General features: G+C 43.3%; 1 protein-coding gene across 1 annotated transcript in view; it reads right to left on the bottom strand.

Annotated features, from left to right (window-relative positions):
- Positions 1-14,252: 14,252 nt before the first annotated feature.
- The window catches only part of UMODL1 (uromodulin like 1), a 57,174-nt gene continuing 43,464 nt past the window's right edge, over positions 14,253-27,962 (bottom strand). Inside the window, exons 16-22 of the mRNA XM_087758906.1 lie at positions 26,210-26,667; positions 25,391-25,533; positions 24,003-24,239; positions 22,985-23,144; positions 19,607-19,691; positions 17,604-17,811; positions 14,253-15,996 (exon numbers count right to left, since the gene is read on the bottom strand). Coding sequence (XP_087615032.1) covers positions 17,624-17,811; positions 19,607-19,691; positions 22,985-23,144; positions 24,003-24,239; positions 25,391-25,533; positions 26,210-26,667 — 1,271 coding nt within the window. The 3' untranslated portion in view covers positions 14,253-15,996; positions 17,604-17,623. The remainder of the gene's footprint in view (positions 15,997-17,603; positions 17,812-19,606; positions 19,692-22,984; positions 23,145-24,002; positions 24,240-25,390; positions 25,534-26,209; positions 26,668-27,962) is intronic.

Genomic DNA, 27,962 nt, shown 5'->3' with positions numbered 1-27,962 from the left:
ATTTTCTGATTGGAAAAGCAGGTTTTCTTTCTTAGGCTGGTCTTCTCTCTACTGAGTTATTCATTCAAAGACATCCTCTCATAGGATCCCAGAAAGGACCCACTCTTACGCCATGAAGCCTGAGATTTGACTCATTTTGGTTGGCTCCCCTAACATCCCAAAGCTTTTCTCCCTTTCTACAAGTAAGTAAAATCTTTGCTTTTCCAAGCTTCTCTCTGCGGATGAGAGAACAAAACCATGGAGGGTTCAGGTGAGATTTACCACCCAAAATGTGGTCTCTTGCCACCATGGGTGGGTTCATTTGGCTGGTGTAGTGAATTTACTTGCTATACCCCAGCCTTTCCAGAAGTTCAATATTCTAGTTTTTCAAAGCATTTTCAGCCAAACTACTGTTGGCTGAAGGGGGAGAGGAGTCTGTCCACTCCAAGAGAAAAGGGGGAAGAGGAGAAAGGGGAGAGCTTCAAATCAGGAATGAGAAAGCAGTTTTCAATAATGATGCAATCACATGGCAAGATACCTCAAGAAGGTAGAACTATAAATGCATTCCAGTTTTAATTAAGAAAGTTCCTGCTCACCTTCTAGCTGGTCAAAACTGGAAAAAAATGAGCAGGTGTAGGACAGAACTAATGACACACCTAATCTTGATGTTGGTTCACTCATACCTCTCCTTGGCTTGTTCTCCTAACCTGGGGAAATTCCCTGTAACAACGTGAGTAGACAGTTAACAGCTTTGCCAGATGGTTATCAACAGAGAAGTGGAACTATAAAATGAGTCATTTTGTCATCTCTAAAGATCAGTGAGAAGTGTTTGATTGCATATAAATATGGGAACGTGCAAGATACATACTCATCCATATACGTGAATGCAGTAGTTGGAAAAGCGAAAATATTGCAAGCATGCATCAGGCCTCAAACCCTCTTTAGGCCACAGGATGCTTTCCAGAGAGGTCACGGGCAGATGAGCAGGAAACACACCCAAGAGCACAGCAGAGGCAAAGCTACATGAAGGAAGGCTCACGCTACCCCTGCCCTCCAAACTTTAGGCCTTCACTTCTACCAGAGGTCATACTGTGTACTAGAGGGCTGCATTTCCCCTTTGATTTCAACCCATCTGACCATAAATGCTCAGATTGTGCCACTGGCTGCAGTAAGAGAAGAGTTATTTGAGTGACTTAAAGCTATAGAACAGGATCGGTATTACGGAAGCTATTTCCATTTGAAGAAGCATAGAAATGCTTCAGTATCCAGTTCTGTAAAGAAATTATATGGCCTTTGATCTGTATGGCCTTGTGTAGAGTGCATCATTTGCCACAGAACAAAAAAAAAAGAGAAAGCCTTAATAGGCATTGTGTATATGTATATATATGAGACAAAAAGTACACAGCAAGCAGCAACAAACTGCAAACAACTAAATTATGATATCTGTTGCTATTTTAAAGGGAGAGGTCGAGAAAGGTGTGGAGGAATGAGTGAGAAAATTCTTTCCTGAGGTCAGAACCACTGGCACAGACTTAAGAGGTCGTTACAGATTAGGCAGCTAGGGAAAAAGCTCTTTACATGTTTTGTGTGTGACCTCTGTATCACACATGGATTATCAATAATGAATTTCTTGTGCATGGCTCTGCAAATCCCTTTGTCAGCTAAAACCACACATTGAGAATTTACATATATTTGTGGTACAAAAGAATGTGACATATATTATGCAGTAATAAATGCATCCTGCTAAGACATGCCAAGTCATTAAAGCTTTAAAGTCTGCCAGAAAATATAAGACTTTAAGTAGTTTGTATTGGAAATACTAAATATGTTCACAACAGAAAAAACAATTTTTTGTTTACCTGTAAAGAATGTGGTAACCTGTGGTATTCTTAGCATCTATACCTAGTACCTACTCAGCAATACAGCAGGAATATGCATGCAGGGACTAAGCACTTCCTGGGACCTGAGTTAATGTAAAGATTGTGAGAACACTCACAGTTTCCCTGTCAACAGTTACCAAGTGAGCTTTAGAGGCAGTTGGCGCTGGTTTTGACAGTCTTATTCCATGCCTTTTAGGATTAATTAGCAAACATCTCATTAAGAGTGTGCCCCATTTTATCAGGTCATACAAAAGCAGAGCAGATAGTCCCTTTCTAGTAAGTATACATGTATCTAGCAGACAGAGCTTTTAGTAGGTGTGCAGCTTTCTCACAAGAATTCTTCCGTACTCAGCCTTGGTGATTATTAAGTGTAATGCAGAAAGTGACTCGGTTAGAAATGGGAAGATCAATTTCTCTGACAAAGGTCTGCTTTGCTTAGTATTAAATATTACAGTATTTCTATTAATTCATTTATCCATCATCCATATCTCATAGTCAGGAAATAAAACATGCATTGATTCATATATCTGGGACATGGCTTCAAACTACTTTGAACAGTTAGTTACATGTCTGCTGCTTAGCAGATAAACAGGAATAATGTGCTAAATCACTAGAAAGTTCTCACTACAGAATGAAATACTGTAGTGAGAATGAAACAATACTTTCATTTCAGATACTGAACAGCTTCCACCTTCTGCTGGGAAGGAAAATCCATCAGTGCAAAATCATGCAGCAAGGAAGTAACGTGACAAAAGCACTTTCTCTACACATAACTTGTCACTGGCTTACCTTAGCATGTGTAGTACAATTGTCTCCCCCTGGTTCTGTAATTATGAATTCTGGAAAAGAAAAGGAGGCAGCTGACTTTGCAGTGTTACACAGTAGGGTAAGAATTAAACATAAAATCAGAGACAAGCTTTCAGGCTTGTTTGCACACCTGCTGCTATGAAGGGGAAATTTAAATGCTTTCCACACCAGCCTTTCTCAGCTGAAGAAGTTTATCTTGCTAATGCAAGGTTACTACTTTAACAGCCCCACCAAACTTTAACTACAACTTTGGGTTAATGCAGCCTCAGAGATGTCGCCTTGCTAACTTGTTTGAAACATGCTTATTAAGGTATCCTGCAAGTGGGATTAGGCACGGTGATGAGAACCATCATCACTATCTCCTCCTCCTTGTCTAGCCACTTTCTATGAAAAATAGCATGATCAGATCAGAGGTGCTTAGCTGCAATTAGAGACACCAGAGTCTGCATGCTGAGTGGATGGAGGATCCTCATACCAAGTGCCAACACAGATAACCAAGCTGCAGAGAATCATAGAATGCTTTGGGATGGAAGGGACCTTTAAAGGTCAAGAAGGCAGGAGCTCATACCAGTTTCTTCATATTACTTGGTTACAGGCTCTAGGCCTTGCTCAGCATATGAGCCTCTTGCATTTTCCTCTGAAGGGACTGAAGAGGGAATTTAAGACCTGCCAGAGGTGGTATGGTATGATTTATCCTGCCAGCAATGGATACATATATTTTAGGACTTGTGACAATAACACCAGGCACCTGGGCAGTCCACATCGTCTGCTACATCGTAATGAGCACTGGTAAAATCTGTCCCTGGAATGGAATGAAGAAGTTGTTGTTCAAGTAAAGGGATGTAAGATACAAAATTCCACACAGAATCCCATACTGTAAATTTCACATTTCTGTGGGCACGGCCCTGACAAGGTGCAGCATTCGTGGTGGAGCAGACAGTTGGAAAGAGAAACCCTCAAGTCCAGGGGGAACCTCACAGACCGCCAAGGCTGCCTCCACCCTGCCTGCGGTCTCGGGCCTCTCCCCATCCCTGCCTCTCAGTGAGCCAGGCAATTCCTGCTACAAAACCCTCGCTACTCTTCTCCTCCACTGGCCCTGCCTCCAGCAAGGGGGGAGGTCCCCAAAAAGGTCTCCCAAGTCCTCAGAGTGGAGACAAAAAAGATCTTTTTGTGTCCGTCCTGCCCCAGGCCAGCAGCCCCTCACATCTCGTACTCCGGGCCTCCACAGGCACTTCACAGCAAACAGTGAGCAGACAGCCTCCAAGCAAGCTGGCAGAGCCACCTGGCCAGGCCTTGGCCTCCCCAGCAGCTCACCCACCCTCTCTGCCCACCTTGGGTGCTCCCCCAACCGCTGGCACCAGCGCACGGCAAAGCAATGGCCCCTGAGTCCCAGCCTAGGAAGGAGGCAATGGTCCCAGCCCCTGCAGGACCCCTACGGCTGGTCTGGTCGCTGCAGGAACAGCCCGAGGGCAGAGCTCAGCAGGGACACTGACCCCTGCTGCTCGCATGAGGGCCCCTTGTCGGGGTGAGGCGCCTCCCGCACCATCTGAGGAGGATGGGCCACCCCGGGCTCAGGGCTGGACCCCGAGGCCATCGACAGCCATCAGTGCTCAGGGCAGGGCTGGAAGGCAAGTGGGGGCTGAAAAGGCAGGAGGGCAGCTGTGCCACTGCCGGGGTTCACTTTGGGGTGAGGTTGGGGTGAGGCCACAGGCAGGGACACCAGTGTGGTGTGAATCATCTGCCAGTGCCAGTCCGTGGCTTTCATCCAGACACTGCGGCGAGGAGGAGCAGCTGCTTGACTGGCCTGGCTCGGGTATGGCCCGCATCAGGCAAGCTCCTGTCAGCCGGTCTCCTTGTCCTTCTGCTACATGCCCAGTGATTGGCACCAAACCACTCAGATTGTCTGGCAAGGCGCTGCTCTGTAAAGCAAGTCATGGTTTTCTTCCTCCATTTTCAGAGCAAGATGTTGTATCAGTGCCAGACTCCCGGTCTATGCCCGTTTGAATCCCTCTGTGTATCTTAGGTTCAAAACAGGTGCATACAACTGTACAGCTGTGAGGAGCTGCTTCTCATGACTCTGTTAAATTGTCTCCTAGCAAAGCAGAGGCCAAAGGCACCCGGGAGAGAGCACAGAGAAAGGGGAAACAGGTACAAAACATTAATTCACCCAGTCATGCTGAGTGTATTAGTCAAGGCTGCGTTCACAGGATAAGGAGGACCCTGGGAACTACTGACCTGTCACCCTCACCTCTGTGCCTGGGAAGATCATGGAACAGATCCTCCTGGAATCTATGCTAAGGCACATGGAGGACAGGGAGGTGATTTGGGACAGTCAGCACGGCTTCACCAAGGGCAAGTCCTGCCTTTCCAACCTAGTGGCCTTCTGTTGTGGAGTAACTACATCAGTGGACGAGGGAAGAGCTACAGATGTCATCTACCTGGACTTCTGTAAGGCCTTTGACACGGTCCCCCACAATACCCTCCTCTCTAAATTGGAAGGATATGGATTTGATGGGTGGACTGTTCGGTGGATAAGGAATTGACTGGATGTTCACATCCAGAGGGTAATGGTCAATGGCTTGATGTCCAGATGGAGAACAGTGACGAGTGGTGTCCCTCAGGGGTCCGTTCTGGGGCCAGTGCTGTTCAATATCTTCGTCAATGACATAGACAGCGGGATCAAGTGCACCCTCAGCAAGTTTGCAGATGACACCAAGCTGAGTGGTGCAGTCGACACGCCTGAGGGACGGGATGCCATCCAGAGGGATCTGGACAGGTTGGAGAGGTGGCCTGTGTGAACCTCGTGAGGTTCAACAAGGACAAGTGCAGGGTCCTGCACTTGGGTCGGGGCAATCCCCGGTATCAGTACAGGCTGGGGGATGAAGGGATTGTGTGCAGCCCTGCCGAGAAGGACTTGGGGGTACTGATAGATGAAAAGCTGGACATGAGCCAGCAATGTGCTCTCGCAGCCCAGAAGGCCAACCGTATCCTGGGCTGCATCAAAAGAAGTGTGGCCAGCAGGTCGAGGGAGGTGATTCTGCCCCTCTGCTCTGCTCTGGTGAGACCTCACCTGCAGTGCTGCATCCAGCTCTGGGGTCCTCAGTACAAGAAGGACATGGACCTGTTGGAGAGGGTCCAGAGGAGGGCCACAAAAATGATCAGAGGAATGGAGCACCTCTCTTATGAGGAAAGGCTGAGAGAGTTGGGGTTGTTCAGCCTGGAGAAGAGAAGGCTGTGGGGTGACCTTATTGCAGCCTTTCAGTACTTAAAGGGGGCTTATAAGAAAGATGGGGACAGACTTTTTAGCAGCGCCTGTTGCAACAGGACAAGCAGTAATGGTTTTAAACTAAAAGAGGGTAGATTTAGACTAGATATAAGGAAGAAATCTTTTACAATGAGGGTGGTGAAACACTGGATCAGGTTGCCCAGGGAGGTGATGGATGCCCCATCCTTGGAAACATTCAAGAACAGGCTGGATGGGGCTCTGAGCAACCTGATCTAGTTGTAGATGTCCCTGCTCATTGCAGGGGGTTGGACTAGATGACCTTTAAAGGTGCCTTCCATCCCAAAGCATTCTATGATTCTATGATTCTATGAAAAATGCAGTAAAACTTTCCATGAGATTTTACGCAGATATAATATTAATGTAAGGTTGGTTTTTGAGGGCACCGTGAAGCACTCTTAACTACAGCAGCTGTAATCGCAGATTTTGTGTGTAACTAGATACATACAAGTAGCTAAACCTGTGTCACTAGATGTTCAGAGTGTGGCTAAGTGATTCTGTCAGAAGTAGGTTAGCAGGGTCCACCTTACTCCCTGAGGAAGCTCTAAAAGAAAAGGCAGCTCTGTTTGTATCTTAATGGGGACTGGGGAAGAAAACAACCTCCTAGCAAGTGCTCTTAGAGCACAGATACATTTTGTTCAGCTGACAGTCACTGACATGTGTTTCTTAACAAAGGAAAAATAAGCCATACAATCACAGAAAGAATTTAAGGGCTTGTTCCGTCCTTTATCAGATCTCCTGCTTCATCCATCATCTTCCAAATGCAGCAGGAACTCCAGTAAGAACCTGACATGCAGACTTACCTAAAATATCAGGAACTTGCACAAAGACGGGTTGTATTTTTACTCAGCATTTCTTACTCTTAATTTCTAATTTAATTTGCCCCCATGAAATAATTAAGCAGATGCCTGCATAGGCCTGAATGAAGGCTTCTGCGAGGCAATATATGTCACATTTTGTTCTCAGTGAGAACTGGCTGAGGCAGTCACAGCAGCTGAATGAATATGAATGGCACTGCTGCTTTGCTGGGGAATTGAAAGCAGTAAAAGCAAAGATGCACCATACCAAGACATGGTACAAATATCGGTTGCTCGTATCAATGGGAAGACACTACCATTTGTGGTTACAACAAAGGAAAGCAGTAAGTCAATAGCACAGGACATCTCAGGTGTTCCTTTCTCTGATATGTATGGCTTTACTCCATGAAAATACCAATATCAGTTTAAGAAACAAATTTTGAGGGAAGTGCTAGAAATAACCAAGCTGGAAGTTACTAAACATTTATCTTTCCAGGGAGGCCATGCAGCCTCCAATGGTCTGTATTAGGGAGTACCAGAAGAGCGATAGTATGTTGTCTTCAGTAGTACTGTCTCATAAGAGAAGTCCAGGATATAGGACATCCAAGACATAGGACAAGGACCACAGCCTGGACATCCTGGCATACTGACTTTGGCTTTCGTAGAAGTCGGGTGAGAGTTAGATGTCATTTCAGGGGAGAGACTGAACTTTACACGGTGGTGCTTCTCATCCACCTGTAAGACAACAGAGGTGCCTTCCTCCTGTTTAAGAATAAGATGTCACAGCTGTAGCCAAAGAAGTGAAAAGGAGAACAGGTAGACAAATAAATGCTGAGATACTCAAGAAATTGGCAGCAGTATCTAGTATCTCCTGAGAATAAGTCAGCTGATTTTTAAATGGACTGCAAAATGTAGCCTAAAACAACCTATCAGCTGAAAATTTTTCTGGGACATAAAGAAAACACCTCCAGAAGCCAATAGCATCTTGTTCAACTGTATTCTTGACTTATGCCTTACTGACATAGACAAGAGCTGTGGCATTTGGTTTGGTCCTGTGCTCTGCAAAAGCTGTTCTGTAAAAATTAAAAGTTGGATTCAGTAAACATCCCATTCCAAATTCCAGGTCAGCCATATTTTCACATTCTTTGCTGAGTAACTCAGTGGACGACATTACGTTCTCACTGAGCAGGTACGATACAGGGCACAATTAAATATACTAGACTAAGCTTAAGAAAGCTATTCATATATAACACTCAGTAATTAGTCTCTCAAGGTTGGCACTAGAACAAACACAAGACCCTTCTGTCTCCATGTACTAGTAATAGCCATATTTGTTCAAAACATTGATGTGAAGCACTTCCTTCATCCTTTCAAATTGCCATATGCCAAAGGCAGCTAATAAATGGGAGCATTGTTCATGGCCAGCATTTCACATCAAAGCTCTAGACAGTATAAGAGGCAAAGCCAGACATTTCCTGAGTGGATTTGAAGAGTTGAAGTATTACTGAATGTAAGCCATGAAGAACCCACAGTGTCAACAGTGTTATTAGCTGCCAGCACATTCCTAAGGATATAGTGATATTGTTTGCTGGAAAGATTTTACCTAAATGAAAATTCTACCCAAATGTGTCTGTCAGAAAGGCAGTCTCTTCTTGGTATTCAGAGTCGCCTTTACAATCCTGGAGAGAGCAAGGTTTCTTGGTGCTTTGGGATGGATTTGTGTCAGCCTGCTACCCCATAACCTACTGCACCACGCCTGATCCACTTCCAAATATCAGTGAAAATAGCTCCATAATGCCACCATACTTAGAGTTCCCCAACACTCCTCAATACTTATATCAAGCTTTCCTATTTTTGCCTTGGATTTTCCCAAAGGCTCCATCCAGGTGAGGAATGAGTAAAATGTCCCATGTAGCAAGGTGCTGAATAGTCACTGCACCATCACTAAACTAACTGGGGCATATTTTCTCTTCTTGTCCTTAGGTTCTGATCCTCCTCAGAGTTATCGGTAGCAAGAGCAGACACGTAACAGTCAAAGAAAAGCAACTGTGTCCTGGTTTCAGCTGGGATAGAGTTAATTTTCTTCCTAGTATCTGGTATAGTGCTGTGTTTTGGATTTAGGATGAGAATAATGTTGATAACACACTGATGTTGTAGTTGTTACTGAGTAGTGCTTACACTAGTCAAGGACTTTTTCAGCTTCCCATGCTCTGCCAGGTGCACAAGAAGATGGGAGGGAGCACAGCTGATCCAAACTGGCCAAAGGGATATTCCACACCATATGACATGCTCAGTATATAAACTGGGGGGGAGCTGGCCAGGGGGCTGTGATTGCTGCTTGGGGATGGGCTGGGCATCGGTCGGTGGGTGGTGAGTGGTTGCATCACTTGTTTTTCCTGGGTTTTGTTTCTCTCTCTCTCTCTCTCTCTCTCTCGTTGTTTTCCTTTTCATTATAATTTTTATTATTTTTTCCTATTATTATTGTATTTTATTTCAGTTATTAAACTGTTCTTATCTCAACCCATGAGTTTTCTCACTTTTGCTCTTCTGATTCTTTCCCCCATCCCACCAGGGGGGAGGGCTCGCAAGTAGCATTGCGAGCACTACCCCAGGATTTTATTACTGACACTTCCATACAGCATTTGAACTTCATTGTTTTGGTCCTTTACTGCTCTTTTCCTTGCCATCTCCTAATGTTCTGGCTTCTTCTCTATTCCTCTTTTATACTTAGGATTGTTTTTTAGTGTACAAGTCTTTGTGTCTGCATTAAGTCTCTGAAACTCTTCTTTCTGTGGATTTCAGAAGAAAAAATCTCTGTTTTGGGGAAGAAGGGCAGGAGAGGCAGAGTGCATTTTCAATGGAATTTGTTACATTTGAAAGATACCGCATTGACAAGTCTCCTGTGTTACCCCCTGGCAAGCAGTGTCACATCCAGACCATGTACCCAAGAGTGTCTTTAGCACAAGGTGATAGCTGTCCACACAGCCAGAGGGAGGTGAGTTGAAGAAACAGGCAGAGATTCCCTGAAAACTCTAGGCTGACATACTGCCTGCACCAGGCAGGAGACAGCAAGGAGAGAAGAGAAATCTGAAAAAAAAAAGAGGGGTCTTGAAGAAAGGTAGTACCTCTACAGAGAGGATACTACTCAGTTGTAGGTCTGCCACAAGCCCTGCAGGACAGACCCCCAGGCAGAGTAGATGTTACAGAGCAAATCAAAGAAGCCATTAGGCGACTGTGCTCTAGGCTATCTATCAGATTGTAACCAACATCATGTTTTCAGATCAATTGCAGTTAAACATTTTCCGTTCCTTTAACTTGTTTCCTTCCGCAGCCTACAAGGAAACTTTCCAAACACGCATTAAAAAGTCAGCTGCTTTATTTTTTAATAGACAAGGAAATTTTCCATTTGTCTCAGCTTTTTCCCAACCCTGCTGGGACCAGAGTTTGGCAATGTTATGAGAGAAAGGAATAACGATGAGTGTTTTGCATCAGGTGTCAGCAGTATTGTGTTCTCAGTGAACAATAGGGACATCAAGCACGCATACCACTGGTCTAAAGTGCTTCTTAGGAAACAATGTAAGAGGTCAAAACTAAATCTTCATTTCTACATATTTTTCATCCATTGTCTCAATTAATTATCTAGAGCCAGTGCTTCATTAACAGAACAAAAGGTGGGCAACACCAGACTGGAAAGGGGAGATGGTTGGTGCTGCTTCTATAGAAGATCTCATTGGTCTCAGAACGACTTGTTTGGTGAAATTGCCTGATCACTGATGTGGGGAACTGACCACAGCAGTCTAAAACGAGCCCTCCAAAGCCATCAAAACTTGTCTGAGCAGCAGACAGGGTGAAATGGTAGAGACTGATAGATCCTACTGCACCTCATACAGTTCCTCCTTCACAGGAAGCACCTGTGAAATGCCTCAAAGGAATTAGGGTGTGTTCCTCTATAAAGGTGACATGGTCAATAGCCCAACTCACATGCCTCTATACCAATGCACACAGCATGGGTAACAAACAGGAGGAGTTGGAAGCCACTGTGCAGCTAGCAAGCTATGATCTAATCATTATCACTGAAATGTGGTGAAATGAATCGCATGACTGGAGCACTGCAATCGATGGCTATAAAATATTCAGAAGGGACTGGCAGAAAAGGAGGGGTGAGGGGGTTGCCCTCTTTCTTTGTAAAAAAATTGATTGACTGCACACACCTGCCTTTGAAAAACAACAATGAACAGGTTGAGAGCTTATAGGGAAGAATTAGGGGCCAAGGCAACAAAGGAAACCTTGCAGTTGGTGTTTACTCCCCAATCAAGGGGAGTCTGACAAAGCATTTTTGCTTCGTACTTGCAGGCTCTGATCCTGATGGGAGACTTCAATCACCCTGACATCAGCTGGAAAAGCAGCACATCAAGCTGTAAGCAATTCGGGAGACTCTTGGAGTGCACCAAGGATAATATCTTAATCCAGGTGATAGACAGTCCAACCAGGGGAGAAGCATTACTAGACCTGTTGCTTACCAACATGGGTGAACTAAACAGAGAGGTCAAGATTGGCAGCAGCCTGGGCTGCAGTGATCATGCCCTGGTGGACCTCAGTCTTCAGGTATATGGGCCAGGTGAAGAGTAGAGTCCAGACACTGAATTTTAGGACAGCAAACTTTCAGTTGTTTAAGGAATTAGTGGATAGGACCCCCTGGGCAACTGCTCTCAGGGATAAAGGAGTTGAATAGAGCTGGCTGCTCTTTAAGGACATATTTCTTAGAGCACAAGAGCTCTCAGTTCCCATGTGTAAGAAATCAGGAAAGGAAGTCAGGAGACCAGCATGGCTGAGTAAGGACCTCCCGGTCAAACTAAACTGTAAGAAGGAAATGCACGGGGAGTGGAACCAGGGACGTGTATCCTGGGAAGAATATAGGGATGATGCCCAGATGTGTAGGGATGGGATCAGGAAAGCTAAGGCACAGTTGGAGCTGAATTTAGCAAGGAATGATAAGAATAAGGGCTTCCACAGATACGTTGGTCAGAAAAGGAAGATTAAAGAAAATGTGTCACTCCCCCCCCCCCCCCGCCCCGCCCCGCCCCGATAAATAAGACAGAAAAACTAGTGACAACTGTCATGGATAAGACTGAGATACTCAACAATTTTTTTGCCTTAATTTTCAATGGTAATCTCTCTTCCCACATCTTTCAAGACCCTGAATGTCAAGGCAGGGACTGAGGGAATGAAGTCCCTCCCATCAAAAGTGAAGATCAGGTTTGAGACCACCTGAGGAGCCTGAATATATGTATGTCCATGGGACACAACAAGATGCATCCCAGGGTCCTGAGGGAATTGGCTGATGTAGCTGCCAAGCCACTCTCCATCATATTTGAAGAGTCATGGCAATCAGGTGAACTCCCCAGTGACTGGAGAAAAAGAAACATCACACCCATTTTTAAAAAGGGTAAAAAAGAGGATGTGGGGAACTAGTGACCAGTCAGCCTCACCGCTGTGCCCAGTAAGACCATGGAACAGATCTTCCTGGAAGACATGTTGAAACATAGGGAAGACAGGGAGGTGATTAGAGACAGCTGACATGGCTTCACCAAGGGCAAATCATGCCTGACTAATCTAGTGGCCTTCTATGATAGAATGGCTGCACCAGTGGACAAGGGAAGAGCTACGGATGTCATCTACCGGGAGCTATGTAAGGCCTTTGATATGGTCCTCCACAATATTCTTGCCACTAAATTGGTGAGATATGGGTTTGACAGATGGACTGTTAGATGGATAAGGAATTAGCTGGATGGCCGTGTCCAATGAGTTACAGTCAATGGCTCAATGTCTGAATGGAAACCAGTAACAAGTGGTGTCTCTCAAGGGTCTGTACTGGGACCAATACTGTTTATGTCTTCATCAATGACAGAGACAGTGGGATTGAGGGCACCCTCAGCAAGTTTGCAGATGACACCAAGCTGAGTGGTGCAGTTGATTCACCAGAGGGAAGGGTTGCCATCCAGAGGGACCTTGACAGGCTTAAGAAGTGGGCCCATGTGAACCTCATGAAGTCCAACAAGGCCAAGTGCAAGCTCCTGCACCTGTGTCAGAGCGATCCCCAATATCAATACAGACTGGGGTATGAATGGATTGAGAGCAGCCCTGCAGAGAAGGACTTGGGGATATTCGTGGATGAAAAATGGGATATGAGCTGGCAACGCACACTTGCAGCCTAGAAAGCCAATTGTATCCTGGACTGCATAAAAAGAAGTGGCCAGCAGGTCAAGGGAGGTGATTGTCCCGCTCTACTCCACTCTCGTGAGACCCCGCCTGGAGTACTGCATCCCATTCTGGGGTCCTCAGTACAAGAAAGACATGGATCTGTTAGAGCAGGTCCAGAGGAGGGTCACAAAAATGATCAATCAGCTGGAATACCTCTCCTATGAAGAAAGGCTGAGACATAGGTTTGTTCAGCCTGGAGAAGGGAAGGCCCCAGGGACACCTTATTGTAGCCTTTCAATATATAAAGGGGGCTTATAAGAAAGACAGAAAGAGACTTTTTATGAAGGCCTGTAGTGACAGGACAAGGCACAATGGTTTTAAACTGAAAGAGGGTTGATTTAGATATTGAATATAAGGAAGAAATTTTTTACGATGAGGGTAGTGAGGCACTGGAACAGGTTGTCCAGCGAAGTTGTGTATGCCCTGTCCCTGGAAGCATTTAAGGTCAAGTTGGATGGGACTTTGAGCAACCTGCTGTAGTGAAAGATGTCCCTGCCCATGGCAGGGGGGTTAGACTAGATGATCTTTAAAGATCCCTTCCAACCGAAACCATTCTGTGTTTCTATGATACTTTAGCTGAACAATCTGTTCTGTGCCTCAGCATGAAAAGGAGACAAAAAAAGGACACAGTGCTGAGAAAATAGTGACTGCTAGCCACTGAAACATAGCACAGAAAAAAATGACAAAGAAAATGGGTGGCAGCTGTGCAACACTTTTGCACAGGGATGAGAAGGAAGCATCTGGAGCAAGTGCTGGTGCTCTTCCCTGCTTTTCACACTCAGTCCAGACAAGTCCACTAATGCCCTCAGGGTAAGCTTCATTGAGGGTAAGTTCTGAATATGCTGCTTTTGCAGCAGCTGTCAGAACTGTACAAATCAAATGCCCAGGGAGGCTGGTGTGAAACTAGTTTCAGACTGAATCACCGCATTGCTGCAATTGAACTATTATTGGATGGGGAATGTTGAATACTCCTTTGGTTGTCTTTGCTGCAAAGCATAAAACTACAAATATGTTTCTCCTTTGTAATGTTGAAGAAAGAGACCCTTAGTAAGTGTACATACATAGTTGTTGGTAATCGCAGTCCATTGATCTTTGGATAATGTCATGTATTGTGTTTTGAGTGATGTTTGAACACTATACTGATACTTGAACAGTTCTTCAGAAGCTGCCACATCCACTCAATGCAAATCGTAATACCTGTGACTAAATCATAAAAGGAAAATATAACAGTACAAAAGTCAACAGTAAGTTACAAGAGTGCTTTTATTAAGACACCAAAACTCCGCTAAACAGACTCAGTCACAATAGCAGTTTCTGCTGAGCATGCAAGGTATCAAATGCAAGCTACTGTTTTGTGTTTCATCCTGAAGACTAGTGCTCAGCTTCTGTAAATGACATAGCTTCACTGTAATCAATGGGCAAATCTCTAGTCCTGTCACTTTCAAGCAGTTCAGGATTGTAAGTACTAAAAACTAGAAAAAGATTTATAGTGAAATAGTTTTTCCTTTCACTGTGTGCCAAAGGCAAACACATTATATATTTGAGAGCAAACTGAGCAAAAGTTAAGAGACTCCTACATAATAAAAAGCTAATGGTTTTGTTCATCAGACTCTAAGATTACAAAGTCCTTTACCCAGTAATCTTATTACCTAACAGAAATTGGACTAGTGGGATAGAAAAGCAGCTTTCCAATGCTGTTCTGTACCAAAAAATCAGTACCTAAATGCTATGCCTACTAAGAGTTCAAGTTAATGAACAATTTCCACTAAGAGTTATTTATAATGGTGTCCACTGAGCTTAAAGAGGAATTAGCTTGTTCACTGTAAATTACTGAATTACATGTGACCCAGACACAGCAGACTATCACTGTGTAGGAGGCATGCATGAAGCAATCAGAACCAAGGGGTGGTGGGGACAAGTTAGCACACTGCTTTACTCTCCCTTTTCTAACACGCTCACTGAAGTGGAGGTTTGGGGCAGCAGAGTAAAGAAGAGCACCCTGGGAAAGAGTCCTGCAGGGGGTGCTTACTATGTGCAAAAGATTTCTGTTCCAGTTTATCCAGCTGAACAGACTGTTGTTGTACCCAATGGAGCATGTAAACTAAGCCTTTGCTGCTGTACTAATGGTAGGGTCTTGCAGCCAGGCAAAATTCAGCTCAAATTTATAACTATTCTGTTGCAACTGGAGTGCTCTCACTTAGGTGGGCAGCAAGCATACTCTGTGGCTTGACTGCACAGTCATTGTGGTCTAATTAAACAGAATATGTAGGTACCAATTGACTTATCTGGAAAACCATGGGCTGCCAGTAGCAAAAGTAGTTTCTTTTTTCTTTCTTTTTTTTTCACTGAGTCCTTGTTGATTAAAGAATTTACAATCAAATCTCAAAACTCACGCTGAAGAACAGTCTGAGTAGGTTAAGCCCCAGATTCGTGGTGCCTTTTCTTTATTTGGTGGCAAATCAAATACTTGCTCTCCAGCTACTGTATACTTAAGGCGTTACACAATTAGGTCTTCAACATTGCTGCAGCAATGAGTTTCAACCTCACCTTAAGTAAATAGTGAATTACCAACTGAAAAGGAGATCTCTGTAAGGGTTTGCTGAGTTACTTCCTGGAATAATTATAGAAACATGCAGCTTGTCAATAGTGATGGCACAAGTGATGCTAAGATGAGCACATAGCAATGTGGCACAGTGGGAGAGCCAAATCCTGGAACTTGACTAGAGAACCATGAAGTCTTTTTTTCCCTTCTATTTTATCCATGGAAGAAACTGCCAAAATTCATTACAACCTGGAGCTGCAGTCACAAATAGTTCTTAGGACACTGGGAAGAGCCAGATTGCTAAAAAAAAAAAAAAAAAAAAAAAAAAAGGGGATAGAAGCCTTTTATATGCGACATTAATTTGGAAGAGTCAGTGTTGCAGTCATGACCATCGAAATGCTGAGTGAAAACAAGCTTCAGTTCTCCATGTGATGAGACATGATCCAACTAGAAAAAATGAAAACCAAACTAATCATGATTGAGAAAAGTAATTAACTACCTTCCAAAGAAAGTAAATACATAGGAAAGAGCTGAGTAGCTCCAGCATCTATAAAGAGCCATTAGCTGAGACTCCAACATGATGTATAAGCATTATGAGCCTGACAATATCCTTTATTCTACAACCTCATTGCACACCTCCAGAATTCCCATTACTATCAAATATTGCAATCACCTGTGACCACTCATGAGAGCAGAGTGATGAATGAAGACAAGCCATTCTTCTCTTTGTGCAGAGATTCAGAGGCTTCATATACAGGTTTTAATTTAATGGACCTAGATACGCCCTTTCTGCTGGATTATGGCTCCCTAGTGGGACCTGTGTCACAGATGCAACTGTACAGCTAGTGGAGCTGTACCAAGGAGCGCTGGGTACCTTCCCATTGGGCTCCCGACAGGCAGCCCTGCCCAGCCTTTGGGAAGCAATCAGAGCATCACCCTCACCTACAGTAATCTCCTAGGAGCTGTCCATAGACGACTACAGAGGGTGGTCTCCATAATGTAAGACTAGGGGAAATAGAGCTAATAGTGACTATTTAAGACTTTACAAGTAAATAGCTGGGATACAGTCTTCCCTGTCTTTTCTCTGTGATATATATTATGTGTTATTGTACTTAGTGAAGCAAACTAAATTATCTGTAGATACCATCATGATGAGCCTAGTGAATTTACTGTGGTCATAGCAGCTGCATTGTCATATATGAGGCCTCCATCAGGAAAGTTACTGACTAACTCTGGTAACAATGTCAAATAAGCCTATTCCCAGGAATGAAATTCAATCAGATCTGCAGTAAACATCCTTGAGTTGTGAAGCAATGTTAGGTATTCTTTTTCAGCAAGCCATTTTTCTCACCTATCTCTCTTCCTCTTAAAGGAACAAACATACAAATGGTGGTGAGCAGCTAGAGCACACTCATTTTACAGAAAAAGTGCTGAATCCTATGGTATTCTGGTAAACTGTTAAATTCCCAAGTTGCAGAAACAGAGCATGTGGCATTGGTTAACACTCCTCAGAGCTGCCTTTTCAGATTCTCTGCATGCACTTGTAAGCACTGCTTATGCATTATCAATATTTCAAGCTCAAGGTCTAACACCCCACTATTTTCTTGAAAAACACCCCCTCCAAAAAAAAAAAAAATTAAACCCAAGCTTTTGCAGAAGGGGATAACTTCTGAAGCAAATTAGCTGCTGAATTATAAAGAGTGGTAAAGTTTCTCTCCTTTATTATACTAATCCATGATCAAAAAGTGATATGCTTTTTCTGGAAATGGTTATTGGTGTTCTTCTAAAGTGGTGTGTCATTCACTCTGACTGAGACCGAAGCCATGAAAGAAGATGAAGAAGAGAAGTCTGTCTTCCTCCTCTGTAGTCTGCAGCATTTGAAAACAGGCAAGAATACTGGGAATTTCGTTCTTACTTCTATGACCTTCACCCACAGCGAACAGGACAGAAGGTTCAAATACCCTTAAATAGAGGATACTCATCTGCAAGTATTTAACCATTTCAGGAAGAGATAAATAGCTAAAAAAAGTAACTGATTGTAACTCAGTACTTACATCTGGTAACCTGGAAATCACTAATCATAGAACACTTGGTAGCTGAAGTTGTCAGACTTGATTCTGAAGTTGTATCTTCCCATCTTTCGCTGGTACTGGAAAATGAGAAGGCTCACAACTCCCAGCACAAAACCAAACACAGCAAAGGCAATAAGGATGATATATCCAGCTCCCATCCCAGCCTCCTTCTCTCTCTTCATATCAGATGCTAAAAAAAGCAAGAGGTGAAAGAAAAAAGCTTTGAAATTCCTAAATCTTCTCCTGGGGTAAGAAACAAGCCTTGCCTACAAATTAGCGAATGTGCATGTTGAAGCACAGAGCTGTGATATGGAAGTGAATCAGCCTTTTGGGGAGGGTAATTCTCATGGAAAGGTCTGTGAGCCACAGTCCAAGTTCTCTTTTTACATGCAAGTGCAGACCCCCTGCAGACAGGCTACAGCAGTGTTGCATAATATATTTAGCCTTGTTTCTGAATTTCAGTATGAAACAAAGAAATAAAAAAGAAGATGCACAGTGGAAATGGCAGCCTGTAGCCAGACACAGACAGAACAGGCCTTCCTGAGGACATGTATCAGTGGTCTTTGCTATAGCATGTGGCCAAGCAGTACAAGCAGAGCAGTTAAAGCTCTTTTCATGTTTCACTGCAGCAGCTTACCTGACATCATAATTCATGTTGCCTCCTTCAACACAGAGATGCATATCGCTGTCTAGGTCTAGCCTCATGCTTAAAATGCAATGTGAGTATCCAAATTGGAAATAAGAAACAACATCTAGTAGTGCCACCTTTGCCTAGGAGTCGATGTAGTACAACCCAAATAAAGCTCCCCTCACCAGAGTTCCTTTTGTGCAATGACCATTTTTCAATATTAGAAATGCATTGGGGTCTCCAGTGAAAACGGGAGTGAGATCTACTTGATGTAAGTGCAGTACAAAGAAAGCTGTATTAATTGCTAAGTTTTAAAAAAAGAACTAATTCAGAAATGAACACTGAAGGCCTATTCTAACAGACTAATACTTGCATATAATGGAAGAAAAATACAATATGCTAAGTCAGAGCCAGTTTCTAGGTCCGAAAGAACATTGTGACTGTGACAGCAGGGGAGAAAAAAATATCCTAAACTCACTAACAGTCCAGCATTAACTTATCACCACAGTCAAAAGAGCATTAAGTGACTGGAAAAACAGGCAACCAGCAGGAGGAAAGGGGGTGACTTCCGTCTATTCACAGTAGCCATGTGTTAAAACTCTGATATTGGTGTGTACAAACAACACTCTCAATGAGTGTTTTATGCTAATAAGGTAAGAATGCAAATGGCTGGAGGAGGCCAAATGACTGAAAATGTTAGAGGCCGCAGGTGCCCTTGAAAACATCACTCGGGGTAAATGCAGAAGAGGCAGAGGCATAACAAATTAGACCTTGCTTGTACACAGTGCTGGTGATCGCTCTCTATTAACCTGTACTGTACCACTCCACCAGATTAACCAAGGTGCTATGCATCAGCTGTGCTCTGCCACTTTCCCTCACGGTAGTAATGAAGTCAATACCAGGGAGTCTAAGGAAACACAGCAATACAGTCTCTTATCTCCTCTGATTTCGGACTTAAGAGCTCAATATAATTACAGTCTAACAACAGTGTAGAGTAAACACTTGAAAAACTGATTGCAATCTAAAAGATTCAAGCTGCTTTCACACTTTACAATTGTAATAACTGTTTGATTTTGTGGCTGTTGTACTTGCTACCCTGTGCAAATAGCTACAAGAAGCACTTTATCCTCTTCCTTTCTACATCCTCTTGACAATCTGACAGTCACTTCACCAAGAAGGGCACATGCTTTTCCACACTGCCACATGACTTCAGTAAGAACACCTGCTCCTCAGAAAAATATGCAGAGGGGCATGAAAACCTTGTGTCACAGGTCTTCAGGTTCCTTTGCCAGTGAAAAAGTCTTGAAATGATAGTTACTCTGTGTCCCCTTTCTGTAAGCATCTATTCATAACTCACCAGCCGATTTACATAGGGGTCCCCAGGATGTTCTGTACGTAGTGATGGTTTCACCAGTCTTCAGGGATCGAACTGCATGGCATCTCTGCAACAATCAATTCAAACTCCAACAAGTGATATGGCTTACTAATTAAAAATACAAAGCTTTCTGATGATTATGTGAAAGCCCAATGCTATTCTTATTCATTGGGGTTTTGTTTCTTAATGTTATGCTTTGTTAAACTGAAATAAGCACCAAATGGAAGTCCAAAAGAAATGGCATTAGGGCAACATCAGTATAAAATCTGTAATTAGTCACACCGGAAAACACTGCCGTGAACAGACATTTCACAAAGACAATCTCTTTCTTTTCATTAAGTTTCTGTTTGTTTTAGGGAAGCCTTATGGGAGAATAAAATTCTCACTATTTCTATATGCCAGGGTTTTGCAAACCTTTTCATTTGGATGTTTCTACACAGCACAGCAGATACTACAACCAGCACCAGAAACTTTCAGCCCCTGCCAAGCTGTGTGTCATTTTGAAGCAATGCACAAATCTGGAGAGACATGTGAACTACTAATCTGGGAGCTACTAGTTTGAAAGCCCTGCCCTGTGAAATATTGGGGATTAGCTGCTTTAGCTTTGTGTGAGCAGCAGTTGCAGAACACACAGCACACTCATCTTCTGTACCCTTCCTTTGTAGCACCGTTCAGTCTGTTTGCTACCTTTTTGTTTTAAGTTTCAACCTAAAGGTCTCTGATGGGAACTGTAGCCTCTTGAGTTTATCCAAAAGATACTGTAGCTCTCCTGGAAGTACACATAAAAACAGAGAAACTGCAGTACCATACTATAATCAGCAAAAGAAAGAAGGGAAGTGCAAGGGTTACCAGCTTGTCTATACAAGAATGCTCACCAGTGTTACTGTTATCAGGGGCCTCAGACAACGATAATTAGTTCCAGGAAATAGAATGAATATGTATAGTAATTCCGGGAAATTCAATGCATGTGTATGTAACAGGGGGATATAAGCTTTGACTGATGCAACATACAGCATGCATGTTAGGTGGAACTATCCCCCGTGCATCCAATGCTGCAATAAAGAGAATGCCTGCTTCTTAATGCTACATTGGTATTAAGAGGTTTATTCCTGATTTCGGTGACGTTACCAGCCTGGTTACACTGAAAAACCTCTACAGTCCACTGTCACCAATAGTGTCTTCTCCTGGGTCAGCCCCCAGAAAAACACCCATGTAGCTGCGACTTTGGCCTTCCCTCGAATAGCTTTCCCAGCTGCTCCCTGATGTCAATGATTTTTTGGTTCCACATGGCCATGGAGCAGCCACTTTCCACCAAAGATATGCCTGGTGGTGGCACATTGCTCCTCTTCCCATTCGAAGTCATGTTTCTTACTCATTTCTTACTACATTGCTCCTCAGCCTATCTATTTTTTTCAGCTCTAAACTTTAGAGCACCTTACTCTCTTCTGCGAAGAAAACAAGGAATAAAAGACAGGGTAAGAAGAAATAATACATGACATAAGTCTCAATTTTGTGGGCAAAGAGCTGAAGCAAATCTGCCCAGATGCAAGTCAGTATTCTCCAGAGTAGTAAACAGATCAGAGGATCAGATCCCAGACCCTGGGCACTTTCCCAGCCATCTCACAAGTATACTCTGTTCTTGCTCCAATTTTCCTTGATCTTTGCACGTCCTGCAGCTCCCCCCTCCCTTCTTTGTAAAAGCCATTGTCATCCTGTGTAGATATGCCTAGTACTTGCCGCCTCCGCATAACATTTTAATCTCAGTCTAAGATACTGAATTCACTAACTTTTCATAGGGGGTAAATTTTGCATAGGAGAAAGAACTCTATATCTCATATATATATATATGAATAATGTAGAAATTAATAATATAGAATATATGAAAGAAGAGGGCCTCACTGATTAACTCTGTTGTGCCTTGTTTATTGCAGATCTCAATCTCAATCAAACCTCATCTTGGGCTACCAGAATTACCCCATCACGGATCCCTGTCCGTGATCAAAGATCAAAGCCAGTCCTTTAGCTAACCATGTTCCTAAACTCTAATCCATACAGCTAAAGCCTGCTCTAGCAGCAAACCCAGCAGCTCCTAGCAAAGCAACTGTTTGATTCCCTACAGCAGCCATACCAGCCCACACACTCCCTGTCCTGCCCACCCCTCCTATTCCCCTGCCTTGCACCCACCACCATGTCCCTCCTCAGCTGTGCAGAGGACACAGTGAACTCAGGGAGGGCACCACCTCCTCCAAAGGAGGGCATAGGCTGGGGGTTGCTGAAGCACTGATTTTTAACACGCAAATTCAGCTGTGAAAACTGGAGCCATCTTTCCATCTGTCAGTTGTGTTTCCCGTTCCTACTTTTTTTTTTTTTTTTAATCTGGAGGAAGCTTTTTACTTTGAGAAAGGAAACAAGTATCTTCTGCTAGCCATTTTTAATCTTTTAGGAAGAGACTGTTTGCTTTATAATGGGCTTAAACTGAGTTATTTAGAGCTAGAGGAAAGCGTTAAACAATGGAGAAACACCAAACTGCTAATGAAAACATCCTTGATAGAAAAAGAGCCAGGAAGGCTGGGAGAGGGAGAGCAGAATTCCTGTGTTTCTGCTATAAAGAAAAAAAAAAAAAAAGCCACTGGCAAAACCTATTTTTTCTTATTTCTATGGTAGCAACATGTTTTTAGATGAAACAGTGTGTATCACTTAATTAGAAGCAAAAAGAAACAAAGCAATGCTTTGGAGCACAGACAATTAAAAACTGAAGTTGTTATCAGAACATTGCTTGGTTTATTGCTTTGAAAAGCAATAGGGTTTTAAAAAGCAGCAATAAACTCTCTTAGAGTCACAACCCTAGAATCTTAATGCCACTGAGCTTCCTTTCCTGGCACCTGAACTCTCACCTGGATAAGCAAATCTCTAGGGGAAAAAAAAGGACAGAAAAACATCCAAATCAATTTACTCAGACTTTCCTGCTGACACTGTCAAGATGGGTGCTCCCTTTTTTGTGACATGTCCATCTGAGCTGACACATTTCTGAACAGCCTGTCTCATTGTGACTTCTGTTCATTGCCTTATAGCCACCCCTATGCAGAGGCATAAGATTCAGTCCTCAGGTTCCCCAACTTTGATTTCCTCATTTCTGTGCAAGCTCCGTGCTTTTAACTACAAGGATGAGGAACAGGAAGAAAGGTGGACACTTCCATATGGTTGTAGTTCTTTCCCATTCCTTCCTGATCTCAGCACAGAATGAAGGAAAACTTCAAGAGCTATTTTAAACCCTGTTTGGAAACATTACTACTTCAATTCCATACCAGGACTGCATATGGCATGTCAGAGAAAAACAGCATATCAGAGCAAAATATTTACCGTCCTGCAGGTGCTTCCTGGTGTCTCCATACAAATACGTATTTTGCAGTGGAGGTAAACCACAGAATTGTTGACAAAGGAAAAAATTTTCATCTTAAACTGTGCTTTGCTTGAATTCCCATTCTCTAGCAGTGTGGTGTACGTATTTGGGATGGGACAGCTGAAAAGGAAGAGAGAAAACATACCTAGCAGCTAGGGCTATAGAAGGCGTGTTGTGGTTATAGCACATAACTCAGGTTGTAAGGCTCCTTCAAAAAGCTGCAGCCAGACCCACCACGAAGCAACTCTCCAGCAGCGCAGGGGTGATAAGGGACTATTTGCTGCTTTATTCTCACAGTATTCAAATAGAACAGGAGATTTGAGACGTGGTTGGAGAGTTGGAAAAGAAGGGGAAGAGTGACAGAAAGAAGGATTTAAACTTAACTTTACCAAACACAAAGTGAAAGAACATCACATTAAAAGGAATAGCTGTTGTTACCGAGCAAACGGACTAGCCTGTATTTTAAGGTGGCGGTTGCGGCCAGGGAATATGACATCAGGGTGAGATCAGGGATCCGGACAGGAACAAAACTCCTCTTTTACCAGAGGCTGCATTAATATTGTCTGTGAGTTACAACACATAGGAATCAACTAACCTACACCTTCATTGATGAGACTCACATAAGCTCTTGGTAATATCTGAACCACAGAGAAACAGATAAAGCACACACTTTTCAATGTTCTTTCACTATTAACTGCCAAACCCACCTGTTTCTTCAGGTCAAAAGAACAGTTCCTTTACAAAACTATGGGCAAGAGAACCAAACTCAAGTAACTACCACATTACCCTTTGAAAACATTTTCTTTTCATACCTACCTTCCTTGTTCAAAGAAGGTGTGACCAGTCAGAATGGTAAGGGACAGTGTATGTGAATGATGAGAACACACATAAAGGCATTTAAAACATAACACATTAGTAGTCAGCACCACGGAAGATCTAAGGTATGGCACATGCTAATTGCAAGTGGCATTGCTGTACCTGTTGCTGATAAAAGCAAATGAGAGGGGATCCACTGAATTATTAGTTGGAGTCGCCCAGCAGTCAGTGAGGACCACCTTGAGCTTGCTGTCTGCTCTCTGGATCCCCACTTCAATCAGTACATCATCACTGGCAGAGACACTGAAATTTTTTGGTATTGGGGAGTTTCCAATAAACAACTGCATTTCTGTTCTGAAGTGTCCAGATCCATGCAAATCCTCAAAGATGGTGTAAAGTCTGAAACAACAATTAACCTCCTTTAAAGACTACAAATTTGACTATGTGTTTCTATAAATCAGTGCCTGTTTCTCCACCTCTTGCACATTTAAGTAGTGAAGAGTTATCTGCAGTCCAGGGCACTGTTCAAGAGGAAAGGGTGAAAATGCATCAAGTTTTTAATTGGGAAAGTAGGGAGCATGGAAATGCAAGTAGGAAAATCCAAAGGGTGGAATGCCTTTGCAATACAAATAGAGCCAAGAGAGATATTTGAGTGGAGCTGAAGGGGAACAAGACTATAAGCTGTCTTAAAGTTCAAAATAAGGAGAGTAAAAGCTTAGTGAAGAAGAGAAGAGCCAAAAAAAATTAAGGAGAAGGAACAAATCTGAACAGTAAGTGAGGGACATGAGAAAATTATAGAGCTCAGAGAGAAGGGGCCTGACAAAGACTTTGTGGGGGGATAGAAAGGAAAATACAATGTCTGGAGAGTTAGGAAACAGAAAGTGGATTTGGTGATGATAGCTTAAGCATGATGCTAGGCAAGAGAGAGGAGGTGCACTTGTACAAAGGGAGAACTTTCTCCATCAGAGGAAAGCTTGCGCTGCCACCTTTTCTGTGAGTGTGGGTTTGATTTTCTGTGAACAGTGGATTAGATTCCATTTTACTTGAAGATGGAGCCTTCCATAAAAAAGTATTTGCATTACGTACCTTCTCTTTGTTCCAAGTTGATCAAATAAGGATTTGTGGGGTTAAAAATTGCCAGCCTTAGCACCCACAGAGCAGTCTGCATGCCTACATCAGTTGCAAAGATACATCATTATTATGTTCCAAAAGCAGGAAAATACTGTTATTGCTACACGTGACTGCCCAGGAAGGCAAAGAGTCGGGAATTCTGGCTCCCGAACCTGCACCAGTAGCTCCCAAAGGTTTATTTTCATTTATGGTTTAGCCAGGCAATTGCCAGTCTTGTTGGCTGCTGGATCTATTGACACATTAGATGGAGTAGGAGAGAAGCCCATAGCAGGGACCACCTGAGCACAGGACTCACAGGATGGCAGACTACTTGGCATAGCAAGTACTGCCACTGGAGACAGCTAAGGTCCCCAGGGATTTTTCTGATGCAGCAGCACTCAGCCACACAACATTTCAAAGCAGAGAGAGTTGTTACTTACCCTTCTGCAGTGTATCCAGAGGAAGTCAAGAGATTGTTTTGAAACACACAGTGAATGGGACTGGCAACTTTTAAATGGTGGATTACTCCCTGAGCAGAAACATCATTCCGAAGGATGGTTTTCGCTACGGTATTAGTCATGTTCTGGAACACAGAAAGAGGAAAACGCAACTTGTGAACATCAGTGTATCTAGGGATATAACAGAGCTGCAGGCTTACTAGCGTCAAGTGCTTAAGAATTCTCCGTTCTCCTGGATGCAAAAATCAAACAGATTAAACCTCTAGTATCTTATTTGCTGTACGGTCAGACAATGAAAATCCACCAGCCTTCCTCCTCTTCCTCAGTCTTCTCCACAAGGGAATTTCTGTACTTTGGCATGGCCTGAGCATAGCGTTTTGTTTGGGATCCAAAGAGATAGCCATCACTCTTTGTTCCCCTTACTGGCAGCAATTGAGGTATTTGTCTAACCATGATAATGAAATTGCTTTTAAGAAAAGAGAAGCTTCTGACAGGTGCAGAGAAAACCCAGAGAAACATGGAAAGTGACTTCAGTTTGGAGAAGTCCTTGAGTTTTGCTGTCTGACCTCAAAGATTCCCCTTCTCTTTCTTGCTTGCCCTCCTCCCCAAACAACGAGGTAACTTTCCGCTCACAGGAAGAGGTTTTCGTCCTCCAAAGAAATTTCTTTGTCCAACATTTCAGCAACTAATAGACTGTACTCCTAGGTAAATATCTGCCATTGCCCCCCTCCTCACCCCACTCGCAAGACCAAAAAAAAATATTGCATTGGTTCCTCGCATTCACCAGCTCAGGGGACTCACAGTCTCTACTTCAGTGCCACAGTCGCTCCAGCCTGCCTGCAGCACAACGTGAGTGCCGTTACTGATGCTCACGTTGCAGTGAGGCTCCCCCAGGTACAGGGAGCTTTCCGGGATAGACTGCTGCAGTAAAAATCTCTTCTGGACAGCAAGGACGATCTTCTCGATTTCACAGAACACTGTCACTGCATCTTTAATGGAAACCTCCTGGGCAGGTTTAACGAGGGGGACCGGAGATGCTTGAGGAGAAACATCGGGAGTTGACACAGGATCCATGGTGAGAGGAGGCAGCACCTTGCTGGAGAGCGTGGTGTCCTCCACAGCTTTGTGCTCAGCAGTAGAGAAGTCCAATGAAGCAGAGGAGGAAACATGAGTTGAAGTTTGCAAAGATGTTGAAGGTAAAACTGTGGTGTGTACAGGTTTCTTATCTGGCAGTGTTGCCTCTTGGCTGATAGGAAATGCTGAAGAGTGCAAAAAAAATAAAGGTTCTGTTGTAATTTACAGACTCAAATTGATTTTATAAGGTAAAAGCAAACCTTTAGGAAGAAACTCACAGTTACTGGCAGGAAACTCGCTTCTTTTGGTTTTTTTAACCTGCTCTACTTACTGCCAAAGCTGTGGCCTTTTTTTAAGAAAGAGCCCAAGAGATGCATAAAGTCCCTGTCAGTAAAGCTGAAGTCCTTAATTTCCTGAGAGCTGCAATAATTAGTGTGCTCATGTAAAACACATGCATACAGCTTTTGGAAGATCAGTGCTTGCAAGAGATCCCCAGCTGTAACCTGCTCAGCAAGTGTTCATATTTTTTTTTGCCTAGTACTGTAGGAGACTGCACACTTCTGGATGTGGGGTATAAACAGGAGCAGAGTTTGTAAAAAACCTGGCCCCATTTGTGACCAGTTGGTACCCAAAAGATATGACCCTGAGCGCTTTGGAAAACCCATTTTGGGGAAAGTGCAAGACAAACCTCATATAGGAGGCCCACATTGCACATGTGTGTCCTGGGAGTTGAACAAATGTGTTAGTAGCAATCTTTAATGGTTTCAGGAAGAAAGCAAGCAAGGGAAAAGAGGAAGCACAGGTTGAGATCAATGTGTATGTCGAACACCCCACATCCAGCACAGGCTCTGGGGTTACCCCATGGCTCTTTGCTGGTAGAAACAACCAAAGTATTCATCCACCACTGACTTAGAGAGCACCAAGATAATAAACTCCACTTGCGGTGAAACACAAAGGATGTGTCTCATCGCACAAAACCTCTCTTAAATAATTTTAATGGGTTGTACATACAAATAGCATCTATTTCCCAAGCAACATAGAAAATCTGTACATATATATATCTCCTTCTGGAACTCCCCAGCTGTCGGAAATGCCCCAAATTAAAAAGTTGATGATTTGAACCTAAGAGGAACAAAAAGAGAAGTCTAAGCTCTTTCAGAGATTAATTTCTCAAAAGCTCATTATCATAATGCTAAATACCTTGGTTAAATAAAACTGAGCAAAGGTTGGTATCAGTTGACAAGTCATTGTGACTTCAGCCACAGAGTAGCTTATCATTGTGGTTACAAGAACAAATATAAATTACTGAAGAAGCCTAAAAGAATTTAGGAGCTTAAAGACCCATCATACGTCAGCTAACAAATGATTTAAGGAAAGAGAGAAGCTAGATGAATTGACTCATACAAAAAAGTAGTTTGTAATACCAACATTTCATCCCTGCTGCCATACAGAGGTCAAACCACGTACCTAGTGCTTTCTG

This window comes from Nipponia nippon, unplaced genomic scaffold (assembly GCF_047370975.1).
Source record: "Nipponia nippon isolate SJK-2023a ecotype South Korea unplaced genomic scaffold, ASM4737097v1 scaffold_2, whole genome shotgun sequence".
Classification (NCBI taxonomy): Eukaryota; Metazoa; Chordata; class Aves; order Pelecaniformes; family Threskiornithidae; genus Nipponia; species Nipponia nippon.
The sequence above is the reverse complement of the archived record's forward strand: the minus strand, read 5'-3'. Positions and strand labels throughout refer to the sequence as shown.